Here is a 19,112-nt window from a genome sequence, read left to right on the forward strand (position 1 = left end):
TGTTGTGTGTGTGTGTGTGTGTGTGTGTTCAAGGACGTGCCTCTGCACCGCGGCCCGGCTCACGTTCTGAACACGCCTCTGACGTGGTGCGACACAGAGCAGCAGGTTCGCTCTGTGGTCTGCAGAGAGGTGCGCTGACGGAGGGAGGAGGGGGGAGGGAGGGGGAGGGAGGAGGGTGGAGGGAGGAGGGAGGAGGGAGGAGGGAGGAGGAGAGAGGAGGGATGGAGGAGGGAGGAGGGAGGAGGAGGGGGAGGAGAGAGGAGGAGAGAGGAGGAGGGTGGAGGAGGGTGGAGGGAGGAGGGAGGAGGGAGGAGGGAGGAGGAGAGAGGAGGAGAGAGGAGGGATGGAGGAGGGAGGAGGGAGGAGGAGGGGGAGGAGAGGAGGAGGAGGAGAGAGGAGGGAGGAGGGATGGAGGAGGAGAGAGGAGGGAGGAGGGATGGAGGAGGAGAGAGGAGGGATGAGGGAGGAGAGAGGAGGGAGGAGAGAGGAGACAGGAGAGAGGAGGAGGAGGAGAGAGGAGAGAGGAGGGAGGAGAGAGGAGGGAGGAGAGAGGAGAGAGGAGGAGGAGGAGAGAGGAGAGAGGAGGGAGGAGAGAGGAGAGAGGAGGAGGAGAGAGGAGAGAGGAGGGAGGAGGGAGGAGAGAGGAGAGAGGAGGAGGAGAGAGGAGGGAGGAGGGAGGAGAGAGGAGGAGAGAGGAGACAGGAGAGAGGAGGAGGAGGAGAGAGGAGGGAGGAGAGAGGAGGAGAGAGGAGAGAGGAGGAGAGAGGAGACAGGAGAGAGGAGGAGGAGGAGAGAGGAGAGAGGAGGGAGGAGAGAGGAGGAGAGAGGAGAGAGGAGGAGAGAGGAGACAGGAGAGAGGAGGAGGAGGAGAGAGGAGAGAGGAGGGAGGAGAGAGGAGGGAGGAGAGAGGAGAGAGGAGGAGGAGAGAGGAGAGAGGAGGGAGGAGGGAGGAGAGAGGAGGAGGAGGAGAGAGGAGGGAGGAGGGAGGAGAGAGGAGGAGAGAGGAGACAGGAGAGAGGAGGAGGAGGAGAGAGGAGAGAGGAGGGAGGAGAGAGGAGGGAGGAGAGAGGAGAGAGGAGGAGGAGAGAGGAGAGAGGAGGGAGGAGAGAGGAGGGAGGAGGAGGAGAGAGGAGGAGGGAGGAGAGAGGAGAGAGGAGGGAGGAGAGAGGAGGAGGAGGAGGAGGAGAGAGGAGGGAGGAGGGAGGAGAGAGGAGGAGGAGAGAGGAGAGAGGAGGGAGGAGAGAGGAGGGAGGAGAGAGGAGAGAGGAGGAGGAGAGAGGAGAGAGGAGGGAGGAGGGAGGAGAGAGGAGAGAGGAGGAGGAGAGAGGAGGGAGGAGAGAGGAGGAGGAGGAGGAGGAGAGAGGAGGGAGGAGGGAGGAGAGAGGAGGAGGGAGGAGGCGTGATTACATAAGGTGGGTAACAGGCTCACTGGGGGAGACTCTCTCACTGGACGTGTTGATGGAGTCTTTCACAGGCCTGGTGGTGTTGATTGGTGATGTGTTCACACAAAGGCAGCAGATGCTGAAATGGATTCTGATTTTCTGTTGTTTTCTTCTCCTCTTCCCGCCGTGTGATCCCCCCCCCCCCCCCCCGCCGCTGGTTCTCCAGGTGCCGTGCGAGCCTCCAGCATCTTCCCCATCCTCAGCGTCATCCTGCTCTTCATGGCCGGCCTGTGCATCGCTGCCAGCGAGTTCTACAAGTCGCGCCACAACATCATCCTCAGCGCAGGGATCCTGTTCGTGGCTGCAGGTGAGTTTGAAATCACACAAAAAAAGAGGGGGAGGGGCATCGACTTCTGATGAAAGCAGTTTGTATTGGACCTACGGCCTCTTTACTCAATGTCTACTTCCTGTTTCACAATAAAAGCCTTGTGGTTCAGGACCAGTAGAGACACATTTGAAGACTGACAGATGCCTGTTGTCTGAATACCTGCTGCCTCCAGGTCTGAGGTCAGGGGCCGCATGTTCACAAGTGTAGCTCAGGACGATCTTCGGATCTTCTCCTACCAGGCCACCGACGCGTCACCCGTCGCCTGAAAGTTCTTCCTGAATCTTCCTGAACCTCACTATCGAAACACTCCTTACTTGTCATTCCTCAATTCTTTTAACAATGTTCCTCTGGTCGTCGCGTCGTTTGTCTTCACTTCATCTCCTCTCCTTCCTGTTGCTGAACGAGAAGTCGCCCACCGGGACTCGTCTCTAAAAATACGTGACACAGTTTCACTGCCGTTCCGTGTTTAGCAGATACATCGTGTCAAACGTTTCTCCGTATGTGACCGACCTATAAAGTTAAACTATGTTCTAATACGTTCTGTGTTGTTGCCCTTTTCCTCATCATCTCATTACCCATAATCCACCACTCGCCTCGTCCTTCTAGGCCTGAGCAACATCATCGGGATCATCGTGTACATATCAGCCAACGCGGGGGACCCTTCAAAAAGTGACTCCAAGAAGAACAGCTACTCTTACGGCTGGTCCTTCTACTTCGGCGCCCTCTCCTTCATCATGGCGGAGATGGTCGGCGTCCTGGCCGTGCACATGTTCATCGACCGCCATCGACAGCTGCGGATAGGGGCGCGCGCGGCCGACTACCTCCAGGGCTCGGCCATCACGCGGATCCCCAGCTACCGCTACCGCTACAGACGCCGCTCGCGCTCCTCCTCCCGCTCCACGGACCCGTCGCACTCCCGCGACGCCTCGCCGGTGGGCCTCAAGGGCTTCAGCGCGCTGCCGAGCACGGAGATCTCCATGTACACGCTGCCCCGGGACACCCTCAAGTCCTCCGGCACGCCCACCGCCACCTACAACTCCGAGAGGGACCACAACTTCCTGCAGGTGCACAACTGCATCCCGAAGGACCTGAAAGACTCGAGCCAGACCAACACAGCCAACCGCCGCACCACGCCGGTATGAGGGCGTCGACAACGGGCCGCAGCCGGCCCCCCGGCGGCGAGCGGAGAGACCAGGAGACACGGGAACCCCTGTGGGTGCGGTACGCCCCTGGAGAAGAAGGATTTCCATGTTTATAGACATTTGTTCTTTTTGTTCGGGTGCATGACTTTTCCATTCGCATCGGCGAGCGTCTCGACGGGTCTGCTGCGTTCAGCGGGTCGCACGGCAGCGCCGGAGAGAGGGGGGCGGGTCGCACCGAGAGAGGGAGGTCGCTCATTGGGTTTTTTGCGCGGGTTCGTTTCGGGGCAGTGACGGGGAGGTCGGGGGGTCGGGGGGTCGGGAGGTCGGGGGGTCGGGAGGTCGGGAGGTCGGGGGTTCGGGAGGCCGGGAGGACGGGAGGTCGGGAGGTCGGGAGGTCGGGGGGTCGGGGGGTCGGGGGTTCGGGAGGTCGGGAGGACGGGAGGTCGGGAGGTCGGGGGGTCGGGGGGTCGGGGGGTCGGGAGGTTGGGGGGTCGGGGGGTCGGGAGGTTGGGGGGTCGGGGGGTCGGGAGGTCGGCCCACCACCTCTCTGATTTATTTATTAACTCATTTCTTAATTTTTTTTGTGCATTAAAACTGTGAATTGTTACAGTTTGGGACTCAGTACGAATTAGCCCAATCTGTAATCTCTAAAAAAGGTACTATATATATATATATATATGTATTACTTTTATAAATAAATTATTACGTTAATAATCCAAGAGTTACAGACTTTACCGAAGAAAAAAAAGAAGAAAAAAAAGACAAGTTATAACTAAACCAAGTGCTGTTGATATATCTCTTCTTTTAACGGAACCTTCTCGTCTTTTTCTCGGTCCCTGTTCGCCTTCTTTTTTGGGGGGTGGGGGGTCGTAAGCGGGAGTGATGAACCCCCCTTTCACCAGAAAGAGCCAACAACAAAAAGGGGTCAAAGTTCACAAAGACACCAAACACGACTTCTACAGGGGAAGAAAAAAAGGAAGGAGCAGAGGGGAAGGAAAAGAAGAGGACGCCAAACACAAACATAAAAACAAGTTATTAAATATGAAATAGAGAAGCTAAGTGACTCACACCTTCAGAAATTAAATGCATGCGATAAAATTACAGCAAAATCTGCTCTTGAGAAACTTAAGTTTTAAAGGTTAATAATTATTAAGGGGAAAAAAGCAAAGAAACGCTAAAGTTTAAAGTATTAATGTTTTCATGTGTATTTTTCCCATGTTTTCTTCATTTTTTTTTGTTCATTTGATCTTTTTGCTTTTGTGAGACGAACCGAACAATCGACATCGAACAGAAAACTGCTTTTTTAAACTGGTTTGGTTGATTTCTGTATGAATATATAAATATATGTACGTATGTATTTCATTTTTTAAACTCACACAGCCTTAGTCCTATTCTTTGTTTCTGTTTCGTTTGGTTATTTTCTTTTGGATTTCTTTTCATGTGTCGTTCAATTTTGAAAAATGAAATCTTTAAAGGTGCCAAAACCCAATGATCCTAATACTTGGATGCATCAAGTCCTGATGAATAAAATACAAAAACCCCCGGGGGAAGAAACCACCACGTCTCTCACGCACGTCTGCCTCTGCGAGTCTCTCACACGTTTCATCCCTCCGCGGCGGTTTGTCCGTCGGGTCCGTCAGTGTGCGTCTGAACGTCACATGCTGTTGTGTCAGTCTGTCGTTAGAGGAGGTCGTGGAGCGGAAGGCAGGTGAACGCAAGAGGGGCGACGGGAGAAGTGGTCAGTAGAGATCTTCACTTTACTGTGCGCTTGCTCTTCCATCTTGGTGAGACGACGTGCGACGAAGAAACTCCTTCTAGGCCTCGAAAAGGTCAAATCTTGTCAGACTCTCTTGTGCTGCGTTCGCACGCGGCGGCGGCGACGCCACTTCTCTCGCCGGACACTCGCGCGAGTTTGGCCTCAGGATCATTTGTGCGTTCGGTGTCTTTTTGACGTCAAAGCTCCAGTGTGTAATATTCAGGAGAACTGATTCACAGAAGTTGAACATATTGTCCATAACTATGTTCATACATGAGTTAAATATAGTTCCATGAGGTGGACCCGACCTCCGGGTGACTTTCCATCATAAAGTGTCCCCCGTCGGTCGCTCAGTCAGACGCAGTTTAGCAACTTTACCACCAGATGGCGCCAGAAAATTACAAAAGTTACACACTGGGGCTTTAAACACGCCCCTCGGTGTCCGGCCTCTCTCCACGGTCGCGACTGTGCCCGGACGAAAAGACGAACCGAGCGAATCTACCCGGGACGGCGTGTTTCACGTGTGTGTGTGTGTGTGTTTGAAGGTCGGCGGAACACAAAGAGAGGTCGTCCCAGACAGCGACGGAATAAATGAGAGTGGCGTATGAATAATGTTCTGCGTGGTGGGACGTGTAGCAGGTGTGAGTCCTGCACGAGTCCAGTGGCCGGTTAATGGATTTGTCAAATCAGAGGGTGAAGTCGCCGCACGAGCCGGGATTAGATTACAGACAAAGTGTGTGTGTGTGTGTGTGTGTGTGTGTGTGTGTGTGTGTGTGTGTGTGTGTGTGTGTGTGTGTGTGTGTGTGTGTGTGTGTGTGTTTCCGGTGTCGAATTAATAAGCCGGGGGTTTTTTCCTCCCCTCGTCTCCTCCTTGGTTCGTCTCATCGTCTTCTCTCATTACGTTTCCAACGCGCCGCCTTGTCACGTATCGCGCCGGGACAAACAATACATCAACGGAGAGTGGAGTGACCATATTTGGAGGGCGAGGACAGAACCAAGCCCTCCGTTCTAATTTGGGGGAGAGGCTCAGTTGTCGAGCTCTTAAATCAAAATCGTTAATATTTCAGATTGGACCCTCACAGACCTGAAGAGGCAACAGACGGCGTCTGTGCCCCTGGTGGTTCCAGGTGGTACTGAGCTGTGATTGGACGAAGAGAGGATGTCGCGACAACGTGTCACAGCGAATATCTGCAGTGCTAATATTTCAATTCTATCGAGTGAAGCTAATTTTGTATCTTTGCGTTATTTGTGTGGCGCCGTTCGTCTAAAGCGAGTGATTTACTTACGAGTCGATTACGTGCAAAGACACTCGAGTGAAACACTCGCGTGACGCGTTGACCTCCCTCCGTCACCGTCGCTCGCTGTGGATGAACGACGGGAATGAGTACAAATGTTCCAGCGACCAAGAAACCAACTGTTGACAATATTATGGTGAATATGTTTAAAATCTCCTCAGACGTGACGTTGAAAGTCATCGACTTGCTTATATTGGATCTTCAGGTAAGTTCGGAGCTCGGACATCTTCAAGTTTTGGGGGAGGGGCTTGACCTTCATCACCTGGTCTTCATCAGCGTTTGACCCCCCCCCCCCTCACCCCACTGCTCTTCCTCTTCCTCCCTCCTTCCTGCTGTGGTGATCAGTGTCTCTGCAGTGTGTGACAGAGAGGAAGCTCAGTGGGGGAGGGTAGTTGTCCCCGCCACCCCCGCTGAGAATATTCACACTGACTCTCTCTCTCTCGACGTGACGTTACGTAACTTCACATCAAACCGACCAATGACCTTTCTCTGACTTTACTGGACGACGTTCTGGGACAGAGACGCCAGCACCCATGGGAGTTCTGTGTGTGTGTGTGTGTGTGTGTGTATGTGCGTGATTTGTGCAGAAGCTGCAGCGTCCGACATTCGTTTTCTAAGGATCACTGCTCCGGAAACAAAATGCAACCTGAAATGTGTGTGTGAGGTTTATCTTTCTCTTGTGCATGCAACCACTGAATCTGCATGTTTGCGTGTGTTCATGTGTGTGGTGTGTGTGTGTGGTGTGTGTGTGTGTGTGTGTGTGCGAGCGACATGAGGCCTGTAGTTGTTGCTGACTCTCGCTCACCCCGGGTTAGTTTTTGGTTCATGCAGAGTTGAGAGAGCTACGGGCCTGAAAAAGAAAAAGAAAGAAGATAGAAATAAATAAATCATCTGTGCACTCAACACATTGTGAAATGACGCGTTCACATCTTCTTCCTCATCAGCAGAGTGAACCTGAGTCCTGACAGAACATGTGAGTTGCAGCAGTTTGATCAGAGGCCTCAGATGAAGTCTGCTCCGCTCCGCCCTCTGGTGGCGGGACGGGAGAAGGAGCGGGGACGTGTCCGTGCGTGGACGGGCCTGGAATACTGATGCTGCGGTGCAGAGGTGCAGGAGCTGCAGTCTGGTACCGACGTGTCTCCGAGAAAAACACAGAAAACATATGAATCATCAATCTGCAGCAACCTGTGGTGCCTTTAATATCAACATGTCAACATAAAAGACTGTTTTTCATCACATCACTGAATCTGCACATTGTATTTGTTTTTTGGAAACGATTCATAAATCATGTCGTTTGGAAGAAACACAACAGGACATTTTTTACAACAATATAAAGAGCAGCAAATTCACTTTGGTAAAAATAAAAACTGATATTTATAAACAAATGTGCAGCTGATGAGATTTGACAGCAGCCGCGTCCTGATTGTTGCAGGTCAGTAGGTGACATCACCTTATGTCAACACAGTGACAACAACAAATGTGGGAGATGATTGAGACAAGTGAAGTTAATGATGGATCAACAGAGCATCACAGTTCAGCCCCCCCCCCCCCGTCCGTCCGTCCTGAGTAATAACGGACCTCCGTGTGCGGTCGTTCCCTCCAACAGTCTGTCCTCCTGTTGGACGTTGACGCGGTGCCAGGACACACACACACACACACACTCGCGTAAATCAAACGCTGGGCCCTCCTCTGCTCTGATGTCCCAGCATGCACCCTGGTTACCTGGCTGCCGTCCCAACCAGCAGCAGAGAGGAGACACGGGGCTTCACCTCCACTTCACACGCAACAGAGACAACCACCAACCAGAGACACACAACCAGAAACTGAGGAGTGAAAACATCACCTCCAGGTCACAGGTCATAATTCATGGATGTTGATGAAGACCAGGCCTTGTGAGATTGTGTGCGTCCATACAGTTCATTGCCTCAGCTTTAGTTTTTCAGGTGAATGAAGCTGAAATGAAAACAAGTTCCTCAGACCTGAACTGAGTCAACGCGTTCGTCCTCTGAGCCTCGTCGGCCGCAGGTTTCAGCTGTGGAAGCAGACGCATCAGTTTTTATTAATCAAATGACATCCATAATGAATAGTCAGAGGTCATTGATCGGCGTGACAACAGAACCTGTGACGGCGTCATGTGTCCTGTTGAAGAAAACGCAGTGCGAGTTATGTGACCATCAGTCGTGTGCTTTTCACGTAGTCACACGCCATCGAACGTGGTGACGTGAGACAGGTGCGGCGGTCGGTCATGTGCGGTTGACTCATCAGTATCAGACTCCTCGATGTTCCTCCACCTTTCAATTTCTGAGGATTAATAAATTCAGATATTGATGTTTGTCTGAGGCCGACAACACGACGGTCGACTGCTCGCACCAGTGCATCGTCACGTATGATTGTAAAGATGGAACAAATGACTAAACCTCATTTTACATTTTTAAAGCGTTTTTTAAATTAACACTAAAGACAGATTTGTAAATTAAATGATATGAAAAAATTAATCTTTCCAGCAGCTCTGGATTTGAAACCTCGTGTTGCTGTGTTTTAGACGACAAGCCTTTTAAACATTTGTTTTGATCAACTTTGTGACGCAAGTTCCACAGATTTTAAACCTTTGCAGGACAAGTTAGTCTGAAGCGAGCTGCAAAATGTTGAAAATTAAATTTAAACACCGTGCGCATGTACGTTCAACTGAAGAGGAAAAATCAAATCGCTTCTTACATAAACATAACTTTCAGCTTGCATCTTAAATGCTCTAGACAAGTGAACAAATGTAAGAATGTGTCTTCATGAAGTTTAATGATACTTTGTCACACCCTCGTTTGTACAGTTCTTTCATAAAAGACACGTGAATGTTTGGGTTTTTGTTTTTTATTAAATAACTCTGCAGAACAGTGATGTTCGAGTCCACAGAGCAGAGACGTGGTCCGTCTCTAAGCCGTCTCCTCCTTGGTGACGCGGTCCTTCTTAAGCGGCCCCTGTGGACAACAGACAAACAAAATAATCAGCTGATGCGTCGACTATTAAAAACAGAACTCATGTTTCCAGAGAGTGAACAGGGAGTTGGCACAAAGGGTGAACCACTCCCCTGCCTCACTGGAGCATCACTATGGCACTGGAATGGAACCAGGTGTTCACACTGAGAGTGAACCAGATTACGAACAGTGCGTCAGAGAAAGAAACGGGAAGGACGGACGTCGGTCGAGTTCTCACCATGAACACCTTCTTCTCCTCCACCGTCTGGAAGCGGCCGTGACCGAACTTGGAGGTGGTGTCGATGAACTTGAGGTCGATCTTCTCCAGAGCGCGACGGCTCGTTTGCACCAGCAGAGACTGAGGAGCGAGACGACACGTTTACAGGATGTTGAACACGTCACTACAGTTTGCTCATATTAAATAAAGGAAAACTGAGAAAACTAAGATCTTTTGAAATATTAAATCCTGACGAACTCGTCAACAGAACTGCGCTCAGTGCTCGACATTCAGCAACGGGGGTGAACCCATTCTGTCCGCCCGTCGAGGGTCTCATCACCGCACAACAACTTTGTTGTTTAATGATCAGACATCAAGGGAAAAAACCTGTCCTTTAACTTCGACCTCACCTTGCGCAGGGTCAGAACCCTCTTCTTGGTTCCCACCACGCAGCCCTTCACCATGACGAAGTCGTTGGTCACATCTCCGTAGTGGACAAACCCACCCTGTGAAGAACAAAGACCTCAGGTGAGTTTCAGCTGCTTCACGAGTCCACAGGAAGTGACACGGGGTGATGTGACGTCTACTCACCAGGGGGTTGATGCTCTTGTTGGACAGGTCGTACTCGGTGGAGGCGTTGTTCTTCACCAGCTTGCCCTCCTTGGTGTGGTAGCCCTGGCCGATCTTGTAGATCTTCTTGTTGATCTCCGTGCGGTGGTGGTATCCCTTCTGACCAGCACGGGCCACCGAGAATGCCACGCGGGCCGGATGCCAGGCGCCGATGCAGGCCACCTTGCGCAGACCACGATGGGTCTTGCGGGGAAGTTTCTTTGTGTGCCAACGGCTGGTGACGCCTTGAGGAACAAACACACGGAGGAACGTTAACTCAGGAACGTGTTGACTCGAGGAAACGGGCTACAGATGAAAAACCATCTGAGATCTTTACCTTTGTATCCGTGACCCTTGGTGATGCCAATCACGTCGATCATCTCGTCCTGGGCGAACACGGTGTTGACGGGCACCGACTGCTCCAGCTTCTCACGGGCCCAGTCCACCTTGTCGGCGATGGTGCCTCCGTTCAGCTGCACCTCCATGAGGTGGGACTTCTTCTGCCTCAGGGGCAGCAGACGCATCTGCACAGGGGAAAACAAGAAGGGTGAGAATTTTAAAAACCACAAGACTCCAAACTGGAGTCACAGAACGACAAGCTGTGTGGTCTCAGAAGGAAGGCAGCATGGAAAGATCTCCTCATACGTGTCGGGCGCCATGCCTGACGCTAGATCCGTGGTCTCATCACCGACAGACAAGCAGGGTCAACTACAGTCACCTGAGTATGTCAACGGTACCAACCTGTGTGTGCGTGATGATGCGGACGACCTGGCAGTACTTCTTCATGGAGGCAAAGTCCTTCTCCAGCTGCTTCTTTCCCTCGTCATCCTGCCACTTCTTGCAGTACTTGGTGAAGGCCTTCTTCTTGGACTTGTACCTGAGAGCGTGGCAGGACGAGAGAGGACACACGGGGTTGGCGCAGGTCCCTCATGGCCCCCTGGGGGGTCAGCGGAGGGAACACAACGCGTAGCTGCTCGCCACTTCCCCCTCACCACGAGGGTCAGGGGTCGGGCTGGATCAGCTTGTGAAGAGATTTTGGCTCATGGCTCGGTTTCTAAGAAGCACTTTCCACCGGCCAGAGGAGCCCGGAGCTCATCAGGGCACAGGGCGCCTGAGAGGAGCTGCCACCAGGGGGGCCACCGGAATGTTAGACTCACTCAGTGAACATTTAAATATTTCCACTGGGCAACTAACATCGAGCTTCACGTGTTTTTAATCTGCTTTCGTTACGTGGTCTCACCAGTTCTTATAGAAGCGACGCTTGCACTCGTCACTGACGTGCTCGGCGAAGATGGTCTTGAAGGAGCGCAGGCCGCGTGGCGTGTTGACGTAGCCCACGACGCCGACCACGATCATGGGAGGAGTCTCCACGATGGTCACGGCCTCAACCACTTCCTTCTTGTTCACCTCTGCAGGGGAAGAGATAAAGGTTCAGTTTTAAACTTTAAGCTGTTGAAATTTTACATCCCCACGCACTCGTCAACACATGGTGGTGCAGAACTGCGCTCAGTGCTCGACATTCAGCAAGGGGGTGAACCCTTTATGTCCGCCCGTCGAGGGTCTCATCACCGCAGAACTGATCATGGAACTTTGTAACAGGAAGTTCCTTCCACAGAAGGAAAAGGGGGACGCATGTGACTAAATGAAGATTAGATCCTGCAACTGACGTTTAATCTGTCAATTATTTTCTCACTTAACGATTAAATGTTTGGTGAAAAATATTGATTTTTGTTTCCTAAAGCCCAAGATATTAGTTTACTGTAAAAGATTTTTTTTTTAAAGTAGAACAACATCTAAGCTGAAATCATAGAATTTTTTTTTATTCCCTCAACCAATTTATCGATTATCAAATAGTTTGCGATTTAGTAATTAATATACTAAATGATCGATTGACTGTTGCAGCTCTGCTTGTATTTACATATTGAGTTTTATTAAGCAAAACATTTGCATTAATCTTCATATTTTCAGTAATATTAAGTGTTCTTAAGCAAGTACTATATATTTGGGTCAATGTGTTTAATTTTAATTGCAGACATTTATGATAAAAAGGTTAAAACTGTCAACCTCAATTACATTTGTCCCAAAGGTTTGAAGTGACAGTTGTTGACATTGAAATACATATTGCTGATTTAATATATTGGAATCATTTCCCTCCCTGATGTCGAAATCGGGCCTAACCCTCCACATCGGTCGGTCTCGGTCTGATCACATGCTCTCAACACGTGTCCACGAATATTTACGTCCCATCTTTGTCATAATAGAGGTTTGATGGTTCTGATTGACACTCACTTGATCCGGGTCTGTCGACCTCGCGGACGATGTGGGTCATGCCGGCCTTGTAGCCCAGGAAGGCGGTCAGGTGCACGGGCTTGCTGGGGTCGTCCCGGGGGAAGCTCTTGGCCTTGCCGCGGTGGCGCCTGCTCCTCTTGCGGGGCAGGAAGCCCAGCGATCCGTGGCGGGGAGCCGAGAACTTACGGTGGGACTGAGGGAGGAGGAGGAGACGACACGTGTCACGACGACGTCTGAACGTCGCGACGAACGAGAGCGACGGAGGCCTCGAGGTAGCCACATTAGCATGGTTAGCTTCTGTACGTAAAGCACGGGTGTCGAGTCAAACTAATGCAAATTATGAAGACAATAACTTAAATAACCAGGAAATATAACAGAACGTTTACAAACCTTGTTTTAGCAGGATAACTGCTTAACAAAATACACGTTTAAGCTGCAAGACACGTCACGCGGCCATTTTGGCCCCGTGTTACTTTTAAAGTTTTGAATTAACATTTTATAAAACTGTAGAAATAAACACCAGACGTGAATAAAAAGAGTCTGTTCAATGGATCCGAGAAACATAAAGAAGTGAAGAGTGACGGATGGTTCCGATATCACACAGATGAGGCCGCGGAGACTCACCATCTTGTGTCCAGTCCGATTTCAAAGAGGCCAAGAGAGGGGCGGACATCCTTTATATACCATGACAAGTATCGCGGGATTTATCATGACAGAGGCCCCGCCCGCGGGATTTCACCCCTGCAGATGCAGCGCACTCAGCGGCCACAAGATGCCGCTGTTTGATTTTTATAAAATAAAAGCAGTGCGAGTGTAAATATCAAAATGATAAATATGAATCTACTTTACGTGTTTTTATATAATCCAGTTATATTTGTGACTAACGGAAACATGATGGACTTTTGCTCTTCTGCAGTTTTACTCAATTTTAAAGAGAATACAACTTTTTTTAATCCACAGAATGAAATTTATGTAAGAAATTTTTTTTGTCGTTTTAATTTTGTTATGCCTTATGTCAAATAACGCTTCTCAATCATAAACTTGAAAAATAAATCGCAGTATAAAAGATATCAAATTTAAAATATGATAAAATGTATCTGTATCACCGCTCATGTGTAACGATATAAAATCGTTCATTGTACAAAATACTGCAGAAAAAAATTGCCATTCATGTTCATTTTATGTAAAAATATTTTTTCTTAATTTAAGTTCTATATATTTGGGTGCATTCGTTTTATTGATCATTATTTTTAATGTCCTACATCAAATACCTCTTCTAAAATAACTCACTCAGTATTCACAAAAGAATCAAGCCATCTTTCAATTTATTACCATTTCATTCATAATAAAAAACAAATCGAAACAGAGGATAAACAAATTAACTATTTCTCCTTCAAAGTTAAAGGCAGGAGAAACATTTGATTCATGTCCCAGTGTTGTAACAAGTTCTGACGTCGCTTGGTACATGACCGATAGTGGCGTTCACATACGTCGACAGGTTTTTGCTCAAATATTTACTCATTCTTGTAGTATATATATGTTCAAGAGCATAAAATTCATAACCCACATGCACCAATTTTCTTCCCGAGAGGAGTCGTTTGAATTCTCATCGATCGTCTCTCCTCCTCCGGTGGTGAGAACAGTCCGCTACGTTCAACTCATTTCACAGCTCCCGGTTCCTCTCCTGGAAGAAGGTCTTTCCAAACTCGTAGCTGCTGATCATGATCGCACAGGCCGGGGCCACTTTGATCACCCTGGGCAGGAAACCTGGGGGAAAAAAGAAAAGAAATGATATGTCATCACTTAGGAGCAAAAGGTATTTTTACTCCCCGTGAGGCGGCGTAGGTGTGTACCTGAGAAGAGGCCCCTGTAGCCCAACTCAGCCCAGATCTCCTTCATCATGTGCCACGTGGAGGTGGTTCTCTTCAAGGACACTAAGGAGAAACGGGAACAAGATACTCTTTTAATAAGATTCCATATTGCATGTGGAGTAAAATCCATTTCACACTATGGGCACAGACCTGCTCGTGTGTCCATCTCCCCCATCTGGATCTGCCTGCGAGTCTTCACCACGTCGAAAGGCAGCGTCAGGATCGCAGCGATCTGGATAAATACAATGTAGAAATGGTTCCTTTCTCAGTATTACACACTGCAGCTGTGAGCGGTGCAGCAGAGGGCAGCTGTGTGTTACCCACCGCTCCGGAGACGGCTCCCGCTGTGAAGCTGATGGAGAAGTTGGCCTGAGGAGTTCCTGACTGTTCGCACAACCGCGCCTTCACCAGCTCATAGTTGAACCAGTACAACGCTGCGAGGGAAAAGAAAACACATCACAGTCACCGTAAGACTCTGTGCCATCGTCAGATATCCTTCACCTCAGTGCCATGTTAGATGTCTGTGGGTGCGTCTCTCACCGGAGAAGGGGACGTCTCGGAGGACAGTGGGTCCCCAGCCCCTCCACAGGGACAGCAGCCCGTCCCGGGCCACGGCCGAGCGGATGCACACTCGCAGCTCGCCGTAGGACAGAGGGCGGGACTGCATCTTCGTCCTGACCAGCTCCAGAGGACTGATCACCGTCACAGCGCCCACTACACACACACACACACACACACACACACACACACACACACACACACACACACACACACACACACACACACACACACACACACACACACACACACACACACACACACACACACACACACACACACACACACACACACAGGTCATACTAAAACCTCTTAAAAGAGACATTTTATTCTTTAAAGAGAAGACGATGTTAAAGTGTTGTTCCTGCTCTTACGTCTGGCCAGAGCTCCGGCCACAAGAGGCACGTGGTTGCCCTGGAAACCCAGACCGAATCTCAGGAAGTCTCGCAGCTGGTCGTAGCAGGTGAAGTAGATGACGGTGGCGGGAACGGCCATGACACTGCACGCACACGCACACACGCACACGCACACACACACGCGCACACACACGCACGCACACACACACACACACACACACACACACACACACACGAGTAAGTGGTGGGACAACGCTAATGTTAACAATATAAATTTGTCTTTAGAGCAAGGCTGATGTTTAATTCAGCAGGTGTATTAGATTCTATGTGTTTATATTATAAAACTGTGTTGGAAACACAAACTGTGTCTTCAGGTGAAATCAAGTTATTGTAAAATCCTCTGTTCATCTGTCAGAGACATTTCAGAACCGTGCTGGAACGTTTAGTTGATTAAGTCGATGAGTGACTGAAAAATCCTCTGCGACTTCTATCAATCTATATTTTCAAAGCAAAAGAAGTTTGAATTTGTCACTTTTCATTGTGAGTGGAATGTCTTTGGCTTCTAGACGACTTGAGGATGAAACCTTAAGCTCTGCGAAGTCGCAGGTTTCATAGTTTTTGACTAAACGATTAATCCAAAAGCTAATTATTGCCAAATTAATCAATAATAAAAAAAGAACCGTTATATGCAGCGATGCATGGATGTGGTGGGCGATCGAACACTGAAAACAATGTATTGTATTAATTTCTTGAAGAGAGTGTAGAAGCTCACAGTGTCGGCGGCAGTCCGCTCCACAAAGACCTGAGTCCTTCATGGCGACTGATCTTCACAAAAGCGTCCTGAGGCACAAACACACAAACAAACAAACAAACATTATGATATTTCAGTTCATTTTAAAGACAAACACTGAAAACGTCAAGCGGCCGTAACTTTCAGCCTCTACAGCCGTTACTCACGAGGGTCCCGCTGAAATGTGTCGGCGTTTTGTACCAGCTGGTGCAACTGGTTCTGTTCTGACACACGTAGACATGATCCATGAGTCCATTACAATAAAGGAAACACTTCCCTGGGGGAGAGACAGAACAACAACAACAGGTCAGCTGATAAATCACAGAAACAATCAGCAGAATCTTAACACAGAATCTCACACAATCAAAATGGTAATAACACACGTCATTGACCGCAGAGCCACTCTGAAGAGAACGTCCGTTTATTCACGTTTGTTAGTTGAACAGGAGGCCAGGAGTGTGTGAGTGTGTGTGTGTGTGTGTGTGTGTCTGTGTGTGTGTGTGTGTGTGTGTGTGTGTGTGTGTGTGTGTGTGTGTGTGTGTGTGTGTGTGTGTGTGTGTGTGTGTGTGTGTGTGTGTGTGTGTTCAGGTTATTTAGCGGCAGGTCAGATACTCACACTTGGACGGGCGGACGACTCCGCCCCACGGGGCAGACTCACAGGCTGAAGCTGCGAGACAAACCAGAGGGCAGAGGAAAGGGCGAAGTGAAGACGAGTTAGAAAAGCACGGAGATTAAAAATTGGCGTCGACAAGCGGCAGTTAGAGGCAAAGTCAGTTCCCTCGGAGGACAAAAACACTAACGTGTGACCGTGTCCTACCTTGGTGGAACGGCGTTTGCTGAGCCTGCAGCCTGATCTTCACCACGTCCAGCGGTGTGACTGCAAAACAAAACAATAATGTACAAAGTGAACATTTTTATTTACAGTCTACGGCAAAACCAACTACATTGACAGACACATTGTTTCTTTTCCTCACCGAACACTGACGTAAGGAGCGCTCCAGTGCCAGAGGCCAGCATCTGCTGCACTGGAGAGATGGCTGCCACGGGGCCACTGACGCTCCGCTCCTCCGCCATCCTGCCCCCCTGTCAGACGGAGAGAAGACACCCCACCAGGTGAACACCAGGTGACTGTGACTACACCTCAGAGGTCGCTCAGGCCCGGTTGGATGCGACCGGAGGTTCTGTGCTACGGAGCAGGATTTGTCGAGGTAACTTCAGGTTCAACTTCAGTTCTGTGAAACCGGTACTCTTCTTCCTGGGGTAAATCACCATGGTAACTCATGCTGAACGGCTATGACCTGCTCCAGAGGAGGTGTAGTTAAGAGTTAAGAGATAAGAGATAAGAGATAAGAGATCAGAGATCAGAGCCTGTCAACAGCCCCAACTACTGACCAATCAGATCACTGGAAAAGCTTGAGAGTCGCCATTCTACAGGATCTCGTCAGGGACAAAACAAGTTTTGAGTAACGTAACAAATCCATAAAGCGCGGCAGATATTTAGAGATGAGGCCACTGAGGTCGGGGAAATCATTGTGGACATTTAACATTTTTTTGCATTAAACATATAGTTGAAGCTGTTTTTTATTGTTCATTAAAGCGAGCTGGGTGTTTGCAGGCGGAGTTGTTGTTATAACGAGGGTCAGTGAAACGTTGCGATAGCTTATCTACGAGGCCCATGTCAACAATCAGACATCACAGACACTGACAGTCGCTCCTTCAATATAATCAGCCAATAGTACAAACACGGAACAATAAACTAATGAAGGTGAAAGGAGAAACGTCCTCTGACAGGTGCCGTTTTAATTGGTGTATGTTTTAAAGACATATTATACAATGACAGTCAATATTCATAACTAGCAGCCAAACGTTTAGTTTTTCCTGCCTGTTCAGCTTCCGTCAGCCTCCGCCGGTCTGTTCTTCATCGACTCTATTTCTGGACCTGATAACACGTCAGTGTGACAGTTACACTCACGGTTTGTCTGGCACATGAGCCGCGTCAGCAAACAAGTGTCGGACTTCAGGAACGAGACAAAACAAACATGGAGTTTGTGACATAGAGAATTAAAAAAAAAGATACATTTCTTGTTCTTACCTAGAAAATCTGTCATCGCAAACGACCTGTGGGCACATTCTGCGTTTTTTGTTCATTTGTTTTTTCTGTCTTTGTTTTTTTAATTTATGATTATTAAACTTTTCTTCTTTTAAAAATATTTCTTTATTCATTTTCTATTCATTCATTTATTTATTTTCTTTCCTATGCTAGGAGTTATTATTTCATGTTTGTGACTCATTTTAATTTGTATTTGGTTAAAATGGTGAAAACCTGAAAAATATAAATCATGAAAAAAAAAACGATTCGCCATAACTACGTTAAAATTACACAATTTTAAGTTTCTCGGAATTCTGAAACTAAAAAAACGGATTCACAAGAGTTAAGACTTTTATTATTATTACTTATATAACACTAAATTTAACACCTGCTCCATAATCATACGATATAATGGATAAAATATTTCACTGTGCATGAATCTATTGATTTATGAATCACACACACATATATATATATATATTAAAAAAACTATAATTCCTAATACTATCAATCATTTGTTAAATGTGGACCTGGTGAAGAGCTACAAGACTGGATGGTTTCATGATTAAAATATATATATATATACACACACATATATGTGTGTATATTTTATGGGTATACATTCGTTCAGATTTCTTCTTAGACATTTTAATTCAACACAGTATCAAATGTATAAGTGAAAACTACTTATACAGAATTAGTTATCAAGTGCATGAACGTATTGAAAACTCCCCAGCAGAATATTACTATATGACACATTAAAGTAGAATCACCTGGATCAATTGATGGATATGCAAATTAATAAAAAGGTTTTCAAGTGATTTGTTTAGGAACGAGACACTTTTTGCTAAAATATCACATGAAAATCCATTAATGAGTAACGTCCCTGCCAATAACAAGCTGCATTACATATTTCATAACCTGACTAACGACAGTGAAGACTTTATTTTTTTAACCTTCCAAGGTCTTTGTGTTTTATAAGGTTGTTTCAGCTCCTGCAGACTCGCTGTCACGTCGTGTACTCTGTGACAAGCTAGCTAACATCGTGTGACAGGCGAGCACTGTAGCTAGCTAGCTAGCTTAGCTTCTTCTTCTTCTTAGCATTTCGTTATCGCGTTATGTCTTTTTTCTTTGGTAAGATAACAAGATCGCTGATGCCGCCTCACCTCTACTGTAGCTGCCGTCGTGGTGGTAAACTGGCGCCGTCGCACATTCCAGTTGCTACATCGAGGAGCGAAGTGTTTAGCCTGTCATTTAGCATTGTTTTTCAGGTTAGGGGGCTCTGCGTCATACACGCGAGCCGCGCGCATGCGTCATAGATCTGCACACTGCGCTCTGTAGTGGTGTGTGGCTGAGTGCGCGCCGGAGGGGCCGGTGCGCATGTTGTGAAGATCAGCGGTA

The 19,112-nt window shown here is 48.2% G+C and overlaps 3 protein-coding genes and 2 non-coding genes across 6 annotated transcripts in view; 1 reads left to right on the plus strand and 4 right to left on the minus strand.

Moving 5' to 3' along the window:
* The window catches only part of cacng2a (calcium channel, voltage-dependent, gamma subunit 2a), a 38,041-nt gene extending 34,832 nt beyond the window's left edge, over positions 1 to 3,209 (plus strand). Inside the window, exons 3-4 of the mRNA XM_047328283.1 lie at positions 1,609 to 1,749; positions 2,377 to 3,209. Of these exons, the coding sequence (XP_047184239.1) occupies positions 1,609 to 1,749; positions 2,377 to 2,912 (677 nt within the window). The 3' untranslated portion in view covers positions 2,913 to 3,209. The remainder of the gene's footprint in view (positions 1 to 1,608; positions 1,750 to 2,376) is intronic.
* Positions 3,210 to 8,739: 5,530 nt separating this feature from the next.
* On the minus strand, positions 8,740 to 12,749 carry rpl3 (ribosomal protein L3). Its single transcript, XM_035615887.2, has 9 exons — positions 12,672 to 12,749; positions 12,048 to 12,240; positions 10,999 to 11,167; positions 10,500 to 10,635; positions 10,096 to 10,282; positions 9,741 to 10,003; positions 9,560 to 9,655; positions 9,171 to 9,290; positions 8,740 to 8,935 (listed from the first exon to the last, which is right to left on the minus strand). Exons 1-9 carry the CDS (start codon positions 12,672 to 12,674, stop codon positions 8,891 to 8,893), a joined length of 1,212 nt encoding a protein of 403 aa, XP_035471780.1. The 5' UTR covers positions 12,675 to 12,749; the 3' UTR covers positions 8,740 to 8,890.
* Positions 8,994 to 9,127, minus strand: LOC118289625. Its single transcript, XR_004786177.1, has one exon. It is a non-coding gene; the product is annotated as a small nucleolar RNA SNORA54 (small nucleolar RNA).
* Positions 10,360 to 10,454, minus strand: LOC118289626. The gene has a single exon (XR_004786178.1). It is a non-coding gene; the product is annotated as a small nucleolar RNA U83B (small nucleolar RNA).
* Positions 12,750 to 13,355: 606 nt separating the features above from the next.
* slc25a39 (solute carrier family 25 member 39) lies at positions 13,356 to 19,073 on the minus strand. Of its 2 annotated transcripts, XM_035615900.2 has the most exons (12): positions 18,878 to 19,070; positions 16,597 to 16,705; positions 16,440 to 16,499; positions 16,239 to 16,289; positions 15,790 to 15,899; positions 15,605 to 15,672; positions 14,851 to 14,975; positions 14,459 to 14,632; positions 14,243 to 14,352; positions 14,069 to 14,150; positions 13,901 to 13,981; positions 13,356 to 13,814 (listed from the first exon to the last, which is right to left on the minus strand). In XM_035615900.2, exons 2-12 carry the CDS (start codon positions 16,694 to 16,696, stop codon positions 13,711 to 13,713), a joined length of 1,065 nt encoding a protein of 354 aa, XP_035471793.1. In that variant the 5' UTR covers positions 16,697 to 16,705; positions 18,878 to 19,070; the 3' UTR covers positions 13,356 to 13,710. The 2 variants fall into 2 exon arrangements, with proteins under 2 accessions (XP_035471793.1, XP_035471794.1); XM_035615901.2 differs by lacking the exon at positions 16,239 to 16,289 and having other exon boundaries at positions 18,878 to 19,073.
* Between the last annotated feature and the right edge of the window lie 39 nt (positions 19,074 to 19,112).

The sequence above is a fragment of the Scophthalmus maximus genome, chromosome 17 (genome assembly GCF_022379125.1).
Source record: "Scophthalmus maximus strain ysfricsl-2021 chromosome 17, ASM2237912v1, whole genome shotgun sequence".
Classification (NCBI taxonomy): Eukaryota; Metazoa; Chordata; class Actinopteri; order Pleuronectiformes; family Scophthalmidae; genus Scophthalmus; species Scophthalmus maximus.